Source organism: Hydra vulgaris, chromosome 15, assembly GCF_038396675.1.
Source record: "Hydra vulgaris chromosome 15, alternate assembly HydraT2T_AEP".
NCBI classification, from domain to species: domain Eukaryota; kingdom Metazoa; phylum Cnidaria; class Hydrozoa; order Anthoathecata; family Hydridae; genus Hydra; species Hydra vulgaris.
In genome coordinates, this window is record NC_088934.1 from 42,696,206 (window position 1) to 42,708,743 (window position 12,538).

The 12,538-nt window shown below is 27.4% G+C and overlaps 1 protein-coding gene and 1 long non-coding RNA gene across 5 annotated transcripts in view; one reads left to right on the top strand and one right to left on the bottom strand.

The window, feature by feature from the left end:
- Positions 1-3,755: 3,755 nt before the first annotated feature.
- LOC101237667 (uncharacterized) overlaps positions 3,756-12,538 on the bottom strand; it is a 56,235-nt gene continuing 47,452 nt past the window's right edge. For both annotated transcript variants that reach the window (XR_010644218.1, XR_010644220.1), the window contains exon 5: positions 3,756-3,770. This is a non-coding gene — a long non-coding RNA (uncharacterized LOC101237667). The remainder of the gene's footprint in view (positions 3,771-12,538) is intronic.
- LOC101235133 (dihydroorotate dehydrogenase (quinone), mitochondrial) overlaps positions 12,229-12,538 on the top strand; it is a 44,754-nt gene continuing 44,444 nt past the window's right edge. For all 3 annotated transcript variants that reach the window (XM_065819851.1, XM_065819849.1, XM_065819850.1), the window contains exon 1: positions 12,229-12,463. In XM_065819851.1, coding sequence (XP_065675923.1) covers positions 12,236-12,463 — 228 coding nt within the window. In that variant the 5' untranslated portion in view covers positions 12,229-12,235. The remainder of the gene's footprint in view (positions 12,464-12,538) is intronic.

The window sequence follows — 12,538 nt, forward strand, 5'->3', positions numbered from 1 at the left end:
CAAAAGAAGTCTTCTAAATACAGGTCAATAGAAACATTTTAATTAAGAAATTGACACTTCTTTCTCAATAGAATAAAATATTAGATATTCAAATAAAATATGCACAGATTCACTTTCATTGCTACCATGTGGGTTGCACAAACTACTACTCTTCCCATATTTATAATATCCAATATTGACCTTTTGTCTCTGCTTGAAATGAACTTAGCAGCCTTGTTTATAGACAGAAAATTGTACCGTTGGATGTACCAGACAAAACTTTTATGTGCCTTTTGATAAAAGCATTTCTCACTTTTATAGCTGTACTTGATGCTTGGTTACTGCTTACATAAGCTTTTTAGAGTAAGTAAAAAAAAAACTGGTTTAAAAAAAAGATCTATGAAAAATAAAACCTAATTAATTTATAGTTATAGCAAATTTAAAAGTTAAAACTCAAAAACATTGTTACTCAAAAATTCTCCACTTTTTAACTCAACTACTTATCCACCATCTTTAGCTATCTTTTACTTAAGAGCATAGAGTGCAGTATCTTCAACTATTCTTGAAATATCATTATCCACTGTGAAAATAAAAATTGCAGAATCTCTTATTAAATAAGTATGAAGTTGTTGATGTTGACGATGATACTCAAGCCAACAAAGATGATGACGATGAAGCCAAATTAGAAGCAAATGAAGATATTGTTGGCGATAACAATGAGGCTGTTTGTGACATTGATTTATCAATATCATAAACAGCCCCATGTATGGAATACTGTTGCCATATCTGGGGTGGATATTCTAATGATGCCTTTTTTCTTTTAAACAAGGTGCAAAAACGCATTGTAAACACAGTTGGACCTGCTCTTGCAGCCAACCTCCAACCATTATCGTCGTAATGTTTCTTCTCTTTCTCTTTTCTACAAATACTATAATGGGCACTGCTCTAAAGAGCTAGCGTCTCCTATGCCACCTACTAAAATTCATTCTCGTGTTACTCGTCATTCAATTAAGACTCATCCTTTTTCTGTGACTGTTCTTAAGTGCTCCAAAAACTCTTAATCGTCTAGTTTTTTTCCTCGAACACCTGTTTTTTGGAATTCGCTTCCTTCATCTTGCTTTCCTGATTCATATAATTTACAATCATTTATGTCGTCCGTCAATCGTTATCTTGCTCTACAATCTTCATTTTTTCTCTTCCAGTAACTTCCAACTTTAATTCGTCGTTGCTTGCAGGCTTGTTGGAAGCAAAGATGTTTAAAAAATAAAAATAAAAATAAACAGATTCTCTCTAAAGATTAGTATGTAAACCATATTCTTTTACTACATTAAACTTTTTTTTTCATTTACACTCAACAGTTAACATATTTAAATAAGAGTTTGTTTTGGTCACCAATTTTTTAGGTAATATAAGCTCTTTACATTTTGGACATAAAGTTTCATTGAGTTTGTTTACCTTTAAATTTTCTACTAGGCAGAACAAACAAAATAAGAGTTCGCAATTTTTTAGAGTTACTGATTGTTTTGTTATTTTTTTTAAACTGCATACAAAATTAAAGATGCTATTTAAAATTAAAATGAAAAAAACTTAGCTAACTTTTTTTAATAAAGACATTATTTATTTTACATAAGGATATCATTTATTTTACAAAAAGGCATTACATAGATCATCAACGAAAATGGTGTCACTTTATGGCAATGGTGAGATGTGATTTTTGAATAAGAAAAAAAATTGATTTTTTGAGTGATAAGATCAGTTAAAAGTAATAAAAAGATAAAAGATTCATATAAACTAAGTTAAAAAAAGTATTAAATTTTACCGCTCAAAAAAAACGCTTTACAAATCTATAAACAAATAAAGATTTAAATGAAAAAAAGGTTTTTTTTAAGTAAATCTGCATCATTCATAAAATTATGTTCTCTATTTATTTTACTTACTTTATAACTAAATTAAGTTACGAAAACACTACTGATAGCCTAAAAACTGGTTATCTTTGTAGAAAATGATAAAAAACGCTATGAGTAATAAAAAATTGGTCGTCAACTAAAAATTAATTTTGTAGTGAAGACCCGAAGCCATTTTGAAAGTCCAAAAATTTTTATAATCAAACTGCGCTTGCGTACAATAACTTGTCGTTTATTCAGATAGTATGAACGAACGTGATATATATATATATATATATATATATATATATATATATATATATATATATATATATATATATGTATATATATATATATATATATATATATATATATATATATATATATATATATATATATATATATATATATATATATGTATATATATATATATATATATATTAGGGTTATGACTTTTTTTCAACCCCATGCTCCTGTACTGTAGTGTGATAAACTTTTACCTAAAAAGTACGAAATTAACTATTATTTGCATATCTTTTGAAAAAAGTTTACCCCGCCATTGAAAAATCGAATAGTTAATTTTGTGCTTTTTAGGCACAGGAGCATGAGATTAAAAAAAGTCATAACCCTTATATATATATATATATATATATATATATATATATATATATACATATATATATATATATATATATATACATATATATATATATATATATATATATATATATATATATATATATATATATTATATATATATATATATATATATATATATATTTTTCCACACACTAAGAAATGCCCATGAGCCGGCTCTGTATACATAGCATACGAACTCGAAAATGTTTAATTTTCTTTTTACATCCTAAGTACGTAATATGCAATAATACCTTCTATGTATGTAAAAAAAAAAGTTGTGAAATGTTACACGATTTAATTTTATAAGCTGTTTATTCAATACCCAGTAACCACATAAACGTCTATTAAACGTCAAAACAACGTTTCGACAAAACGTTCAGATTTTGTCGATTATCCGTTTAGAATGAAATCCAGATTAACATTTATAACAAACGTCCATAAAACGTCTATATTCAAACGTATTTTAGACGTCTATTATAGGATTATTATACGTATATAAAGCGTTTAGATTTTGTCTAATTTACGTTTAAATCTAGTCTAATTAACGTATATAAAGAGTTTTGATTTAGTCTAAGTAAACGTATATTAAACTTTTAGATCTTTTCTTATAGTTTCTTTGATTTAGTTAACGTAATTTCAATTTATATAAGTTTTAAAACTAATATAAATTAAAATTACGTTATAACTTTATATAAGTAATAAGTTCTTGAAATTTATAAATAAGATATAGATATAAAAGTATTGAAATTAATAAAGATATCGTTATAAAAGACCTGGTCTTTTTTTTTATATTTTTTATAACTATTTTAATATGTTTATAAACTTTTATACTATACTACGTAGAATATACTTTTATTTCATAAAACTATATATAAAGTTATAAACTTATATAAAACGTTTTCATATAGTGGGGAGTTAGAGGAGGATTTAGAGAAAAAATGTTTGTGCACTATACTTGTTTATATTTCGATAATTAAAAAATTTAAATGATCAAGCTTTTTCCAGTGGAATTTTATAGCAACAATTTCTATCAAATATTTTTTTAATTTAATCTCATTTAGCAGAAAATAAAAGTTTACATTAAGATTAAGTTAAAGATTACTAATAAAATTGATAATCTCATAAACAAATATTTTGGATCACCGTTTTCTTTGAGTTTTTGCATTATCAAAAAATCTTTCTAGTATTCTGTGTACCGCTTGTTCATCTTTCACCTGTTTGTGCAACATCATCTTCAACATTCGTATCCTGATCGTCTGTTTTCGTAACCTAATTTGTAACCGCAAAAAACTAGGGTAAAATAGTTAGCATTTTAAATGTAAATTCATAAATCAAAATTGGAATTACACAGAAAAATTTTGCATTTATAGGATTTTCTGAATGGAAGTTTCCGAAACTTCCGTATCATCAATGTTTATTTTTGACATTAAAAAATTGGTAGCGTCGCGACATTACATATGCAGTGGTTTTTACCAGCTCTGTTCCACCAATTTTTTTTAGCAAATGTAACTAAATTAAGCTAAAATTATTCTAAAATTAAAAAATATATATATATTTAGTTATTAAACCTCTCCATTATTGCAAAGATTATTACCTACTGTTAGACAATCATACTATCGGTTACAAAATGAGTTTCAATTGTTTATAAAACTTACGAAAAAAGTTCTTGCAGCAGGACTTTAAAACGAGAGACCAGCAACTCATATTTTTTAACTGTGCCAATGTGGCCATCAATAAATTCTAAAACATTGATTTGTTGGTATTTAGGAGGTTGATCTTATGCTATTATGTGAGCCTTCTGACCAATGGCTATATTACTATATTATAATATAATAAACGTTTATTAAACGTCGATCAAACGTTTAGAATAACGACTTATATTAGTCAATATTATAAAAGTTTGATCGACGTTTAATAAACGTATATATTAAAAGATTTAAAGCGTAGATTTTAAATCTATAAATGTTTACGTTTAATTAAGGTCGATTAAAGGTTTACAATATTGACTAACGTAAGTCGATATTCTAAACGTTAGATCGACGTTTAGTAAACGTATATATTAATAAGTTTGAAATATACTTTTCAAATCAAGCGTCGATTTTTAGTCAATAATTTGACGCTAAACGTTTTATCCATTTTTCGACCGATTTCGACTAAATATTGACCAATTCTGAACCAATATGTGTTTACTGGGTAATTAACAATTTATAATGTTAAATCGTGTTACATTTTACAACTTTTTTTTTTGTATTCGCTTTTTTTGATGTATATTTAAAATTAATAAATATATTCATTTTGTTAAAAAATCAATCATAAGAATACTCCTAAATAAGAATACTCCTTAATTAGCCTTCATAATGCTATAAAACAGATTCTAGCATTAACTTTCTGACCCGGAAAACCTTTTGGTTGAATGATGGCCCACACTATGGGGATCAATTGGATTTAAATATCAAAAACAGATTAGAACGTCCTGGCAAATTATTTACATTTTAATTTTCATCCAAGTAAATAGAAAACGGGTTTTAAACGTTTAATAAATATATTACCACGTATTAAAACATATTATATTGAACACATCTTGTGTGTACTAGAATATTTTATTGATTTCACAAACATGCGAAATGGCAGCTCATTATAAAACTCTACAGCACTAAAAAATGATTATTTTTTTAAAAACTGTTTAAATTGATATGAAACGTATTTAATTATGTCATAAAATTTTTTTTGAAAAAATTTCTACTTTTGAATTTTTGGAAATGCACGTCGTTTTTACTTTACTAATAAGAGCTAAATTGTGCGCATCTTTTTATTTTTTATTTTATCTTTTTATAATTTTACCGAAAATGCTAAATACTGCTAAAAGCCATCAAGAATACAAGAAAACTCTTGTTTTCTTTGTTTGCAGGAAATTTCGATTAGAGCTAACATCAAATCTAAAAGAAAGATATCAGATTAAACTGGAAGAGAAAAACGACTTTAATGATGACAAGTTTCCACTTGGAATTTGTGAAAATTATCTCTCTTGTTTATGACGGAAGGAAAATGGAGAGGATATCACACACCCATCATTGTAAAAGTTTGAGACTATAGAACTTTTTCTCCCATAGAATTACATCTCCTAGTTGGAGTTTTTAATCCTTTTTTGCTACAGTACGGTCCATGTAGTATTTTTTTATGTAAAAGATTTCACTAACGGACATGTCAAAGCTCTTGGGCTTTACACAGAACAGGTAACAGAAAAAATGCATCACTAATTTCAGATACATTGGTAAAGGCCAAATCATTATCCACAATACAGTAAGCAGTGGCAATGTTGGCTTCAATAGTAAAACATTGCTTGTGAAAATTCATTTTAAGAATGGATTTAAGAATGAATTATTTTAGAATTTGTTCCATGAAAAAAAAATTTTTTGTGAATATATTTTATGTTTGTTACTTGTTTAACTTCAAGAATATATCATTTTGCTTTCCTTGTTTATATTGATGTAAATTAGAGATTTTTACTGCTGTAAAAAGTAACCATTATATAGTATTATTAGCTGTATGTAGTATTATTATACTGTATATAACGGGTGACAACTAAAAATCCGGACAAAAAGAAATTGTGCGCAAGATATATTCAGTTGTTTAACTTTGTCACTTCGTTACATTATCAAGTAGTGTATGATTCAAGTAATGTTGACAATCCTTTTGCTTTTAAGCATTGATTGATATGTTTTGGTATGGAGTTCACTAAATTCTGAGTATATCTCTTTGGAACACTGTTCAGTAATTTTGTTACTAATTCCTTCAGCTAGTCCGGAACTTATAATGAACTATAACATACATTTATAGTTTATTCAGTCCCAGATGCCTATACTGCAACTACCATATTTTTTCCTATACGTAGAACAATTTGGGTCAATTTTTTCATGTGGCTTTTTTATCTATCTTTCATGTGGCTTTCTTCATATCTTGGTTTTTTCTTAAATCAACCTCAAAGTTTATTTCATTTCTTAAAAGAAAATTTTGCCACATGCTCATAGACCAAATTTTATGAGCTAAACACCAGTTTTTTTTTTGTTTTCTGGTGTTTTATCAATAGACGTGTTTTTTCGTAGTACTCTTCTAATTGTTTGAGCACTAGCAACAACACCAGAAGATTTTTGTCCTTTTTCGACTTTTGCGATCAGTAGATGATAATTTTCTTTTTTTTTCACTATGCAAATAAGTGAACGTTTATTTCTTTTATTTGAAATGTTGAGTCTTCCATGACATAGAAGATTTTGAATTGTATTGTATCTTTAATATCGTCTGGTTATTCTGCTGAAAAAAGTATGTGTTGTGATTAAATGTTTTGCAGTTTCTCTCATTAAGATGTTTTGTTCATTTATTAATATGAATTTACATTTTGTTATATTATCAATAATTTTTCCAGTCAATTTGATCGTTTAATTGCTGAAATATTGTAGTTAATTAGACACTAGGGCATGCAAAAAAAAAATTTTTAGGTCGCTGTTTAAAAACCTATTCTAAACATAAAATAAGCAAAAATATAAATTTTTATTGTTTTATCTCAATTCTAGGTGCTAGAAGATGAAAATAGGATTTTACGAAAATACGCCAAGTATAGTGAAATTACGTGAAGGATGGCGAAATAACAAGATTGCACCATTTTGTGTTTAGTTTAAGATTACAATTACTACATGACACATCTATTATAAACTGTTAATGATTTCTTATAGCTTAATAATTAAAAATAGTTAAAATAACATTAACTTTTCAGAAAGAAATGGATCCGAAAAAGAAGAAAAATGCGCATATAAGTGAAAGTGTCAGACAACCATTATATCTATTAACTAACCCAATTTCTCAGCTACCAAATACACAGCTTCCAACCAATGGTAGTATTTTAAGATATTATTAATATCTTATTTCAAGTAAGAAGAAAAGATTTATTAAAACACAAATTAACATGGCCTATAAGAAGCATAAAGGAACAAGGAACTTGGTATGCAAAAGTAAGACATAACTATAAAACATAAACATTTTTATGTTTTATAGTTATGTCATTCCTAGATTTAAGAGGACTAAATAATTATTTTTTAGTAGCTGATGTTAAATCTCTGCTCGCTAACTGTCAATTTCTCTTTTTCTATATTTAATAAGCAGGGACACTGGGACAGGGATAGGACATCTGAAGAAAAACTATTTTAGGACAAAAATTTGCCATTTAAAACATTAAACTATTAACATTTAATGGTTTATCTTTAAGTATCTTATTGTACTATAGCATTTTGTAATAGTTGCTAATAAAGGAATAATACAAAAGCAAGGACAAGAGATATGACACCTGAAGAAAAACTGTCTTAAGCCAACTTTTTACCAGTCAAAAACATTAAATTATTAAGACAAAATGTATTGTTTTCCAGCTATTGTAATGTTTTTTTTGGACTGGTGAAAAGTTGTCACAAAAAAGTTTTTCTTCAGGTGCCATAAATGTTAAATAAATGAAATATTTTTTAAAAATCTAATTTAGGTAGAGATTTTTGTGACCTTGAGGCGCAATCAAACTGCTTGATTAGACAAATTGTTAACGTTTGGACCAAAGCAGGATTGAAGCATACATCATTTCAGAATATTCAATTCTTGACAAACTTCAAGCTCTACACAAGCAGTATCAACTTTTGAAAAAACGTGTTACTCTGAAAGATACCAAAGATACTAGAGAAAATATTAAGAATGAATTCATTTCAACAATGGAACAGTTGTTTGACATAGGGAAAGATAACTTAGAGCAACTGATGAGAAGTGACAAAATAACACCAAGACCACAAGCTGCTATTGAAGAAGACCTAAATTTCTATCTAGACCAGCAAACAGACAGGTAAGAATATCAATTATAACGTAGCCTTTTTGTAAATATTTATATATTAATCAAATTGTTAGTAGCACAGCTACTTTATGTAGGGCATTCAGTCCGTCTGTCTTTCAGCTATCCATCTGTCCGTTCATCAGAGTAAGTTATTGCATTCTAATGTTATGCCTTTTGATTTTAGGAAGTGGTTTATTTCTAAGCCAGATGAAGAGCTAGCTCCCATTATTGAGAAACGCCTAGAAAGGTATAAAAGACAAGAACAAATGAGAAGGAAGTACCTAGAGGGGAAAGAAAGATGTAAATCAGCTTTTTTACCACTTGATGAAAGTGATGAAAACTTTTAGTTTTACCTACCTCTGAGGTAACAGAGTTGATTACAGAGGAAAGTTGGGCTCTGTTCATTATTCTAGGCATACAGGACAAAATTCCTACCTGGAAAATGGATTTAGCTCCTGGAAAGCTGGAGGAAAATGATTCCTATGTATCATTTTGTGAGTTTGTTAAATCTCTAAATGTTACAAATGACCCAGCAGAGCGGAATATCAATCTAATGCAAAGATATATCAGTAGCGTATTAAAGGAGGACAAAAGGCAAAATATACTGCTAGTTGTCAGAGAGCACAGGGCGTTAATATCATTAGAAGCTGACCAAAGTGTACTGGCCAAATTGTAAAAAGTCTGTTATAGTAACAATATTTGATTTTAAACTAAAAAATACCTTTCCTAACTTATTTTTTTCTTCATTTTCAAAAAGAATATTTTTTTTCAGAAAAAAAAACAATGATTTCTCGTATTTGCGTTAAAACCTAAAATCATCTTCCAGCACTAAGTATGGTCCTAGAGAGGTCAAATTTGGTTTATTTACTTCTTTTTATGTATAGAACAGGTATTTATACCGCGACCTTTCATTTTCTGAAAATCCTGATATTTTGGCATGGCCTATAAGACACCCATTTTTCTATTTCATTTTAAGCAAATTTTTCAAATATTTATAACAATTTAAATAAAAGTTCTCAAATAATTATAAATAGTTAAAAAAAAATCAAAAAAAAAAAATGCTGGATTGTTATTATAGGCCAATACTATATATAAATATATATGTATAAATAAATATATATAAATATATATATATATATATATATATATATATATATATATATATATATATATATATATATATATATATATATATATATATATATATATATATATATATATATATATATATATATATATATATATATATACTCTCATTGCTTAATACAAAGTGGTGGTAATAAAACGAGGGGTAGGAATTTCAGTCCAAACCTAATTTACGGGAGGAGGGGGGAACACGAATAACAGATTTATTTCTTTTTTCTTACAGAATACGAATAACCGATTTATTTCTTGTGTGGCTTGCGGTTAAATCAGTGACGGAACCAGGGGGAGATAGATGTATGTATCCCCCCAGCACCACCACCATAATCTGAAAGTCCTAAAATATCTTAGACATTGAGTAACTTTTTTATAGGAGACGCAAATAGGTATTAAATACAAAAATGTTTCAACATCTCTCCCCAAAAAAATGTTTCAACATCATCCCCCCAAAAAAAACTCGTGGATCCGTCTCACTGGGTTAAATGCGCGTTTTTTAACAATATATAAAAAAAATTTTTTTTGGATCTCAAAATATTAGTATTTTAATGATGTTTTTTTATAAAAAATTTTATATTTAAATCTTTAATTCGGAGTTGAAGGTTAAGTAACAGTTATAAATAGAATAAAAATTAAAAAAAAAAGTTAATAGCTCCCTCTACTGTAATGTCCCTATTAGACTCTAATAGGGACATAAGAATAATTTTTTTTTAATTAAATTCCTAAGGCTCTAATTTGGAGCCGTAGGAATTTAATTAAAAAAAAAGAAAATGATTTATACAATGTTGTAGACAATCCATATAACACTTTTTGCACTTTAATTAGAACTTTTTATTTTTTCCTTAAGTGTTTATAAACCTTGTTTCAAGATTCTGTCACTCACAGTATACTGGCAGTGTCAGTATATGATAAGTGTTTCACATTTTTTACTATACTGAACTGTTTTTGTATTCTTTTCAATCAGTTCCTTATCTTTGATATAAAAAAATGATCAAACAGTTGTGCAATATATTTTGTGGGGACAAACTAATAAATTATATAGATTCATCATAATATCAGATTGTTAGTAGAGAGTTGTTTATCATTTCAAGACTTTTGTTAGTAATAGCATAAACTCCCATGCATTGGTTTGATGTTTTTAAATCATGTGATATCACTGCAAGGTTCTTTTGATCCTCAATTGTTTGTTCACCTTTCCGTAGCTTTCTGAAGCTTTATCAATTAAATAGTTCAAACTCTGTAGCTTTAATTTTTTAAAGCAGTTTATTGATAAGGCAAAATCTAAATTATGCAAAATGTAATAGTATTGCTTCAAAAGGCATGTAAGGAGGGGGGGGGGGGAGATTAATTTACAAAATCTCCATTGTTAATAAAATCTGTTACCTGCTCTAAAAATAAAAAAACTAATCAAGCATGATTTCCTGATCTTATTTTGTAAGCCTACAGTCGCTTGTTTGATTTTAAGGTATTGACTAAAGCATCTTGTATTAGTGATTCAAGCAGCTTACAAATTTGACAGGTAAGACACAAAGATCTGTAATGTTCTATATTTGATCTATTACCCCAGAACAGGGTTAATATTAAAATTTTAAATCATCTAGCACAAAACCGTCACCAAGTGACTTACAAAGTTGCAAAATATATTGGAATGCAAATTTCATCTTAAATATTATAAATTAGTCTTATTATATATTATATATCTTATATGTCTTATAATATATTATGCAATATATTATTTACTCTACATTATTTACTCTACAATTTTTTAATCTGAGTTGATACAATTTTTCAACGCAACAATTAAGTTGCAGTAACTAATCCTACCAATTTTAGATCTATTAAAAATACCTTTAGATTCTGGTATGATATTAACGTTCTCATTTGTAAAAACACATAAGTGAAATATTTAATAAATTCTTGATTGTTCCAATAAATAAATCAATTTTGTTATCTTTTTTATTCAACAATACTCCAGTTTTAACTGTCAACTTGATATTGCTCTTAGCATAAGCAAATACTGATTTAGAATCCTGTTTAATATTTTGGGCCAGCCTATACTAAAAGTCAATTTTCTCAATCAATTGTTTGCATTTTTGATTACCTCTTATCAAGATGTAACTTGTATTTTGCTGGTATTTTCTACTTTATGAGTCATCTTCAAGGATTTTTTAGACTTAGCATTGGTGTTAATCAAGCATCTTAAAACAAAAGCAAAATCCAAGTCAAGCAATACAAATTTAGATATTGACACACAATATAGGGTGTTACCTTATAAAGTTTTTAAATCCATTTTTTGTAGCTCTTGTTTAATGCAATCAAAATTACCTTTATTATAATCAAATATGGTTCTGAAATCATTTTTTACTATTATTTTTTTATAAATGTTGAATAATTACAATCTATTCAGATTTTGGATATGGTTTATCAGATCATGACTTCATTTAGATCATTTCTCACTAGACTATCATTGGGTGACTGATTTAACCATATATGCAGTGGAGTATACACACTGACTGATTTAAGGCACAGCAGACTGTACATAAATTGACGAATTTAGTCATAAGCCCATAAATTTGCTGATACTTTTGGTTTACAATGATTTGATCATATATAAATAAGAAAATAGAATTTTGAAAAAACACTCAAACTGTATTAGTAAAAATTATAAATAATATACTTTAAAAAAAAAGAGTTTTTTATATTCCTGATAATTAAAATATTATCTTTTTAGTAAAACATGTTTTTTACCAAACGTTGGGCAAAAATTTTAGTTGGTTCTTCAGCTGTCAGTTCTTTGACATTAACATCTTTATGCCTCACTACCAATGAATCAGTGTGGGAAAACATTTCCATGCCACTGATTCGTATGATTGATGCAGAAAGAGCACATATCCTTGCAGTTAAGTTGGCATCTTGGAAACTGGTCCCAAAGTTTAAAACTTTAGATGCAGATAAATCTTTGCTGGTATGTATATTTTTTTTGTTACAAAATAGTTTGTTATCACATTTTATATATTTTCATTTTTTATAAGCAATTCTT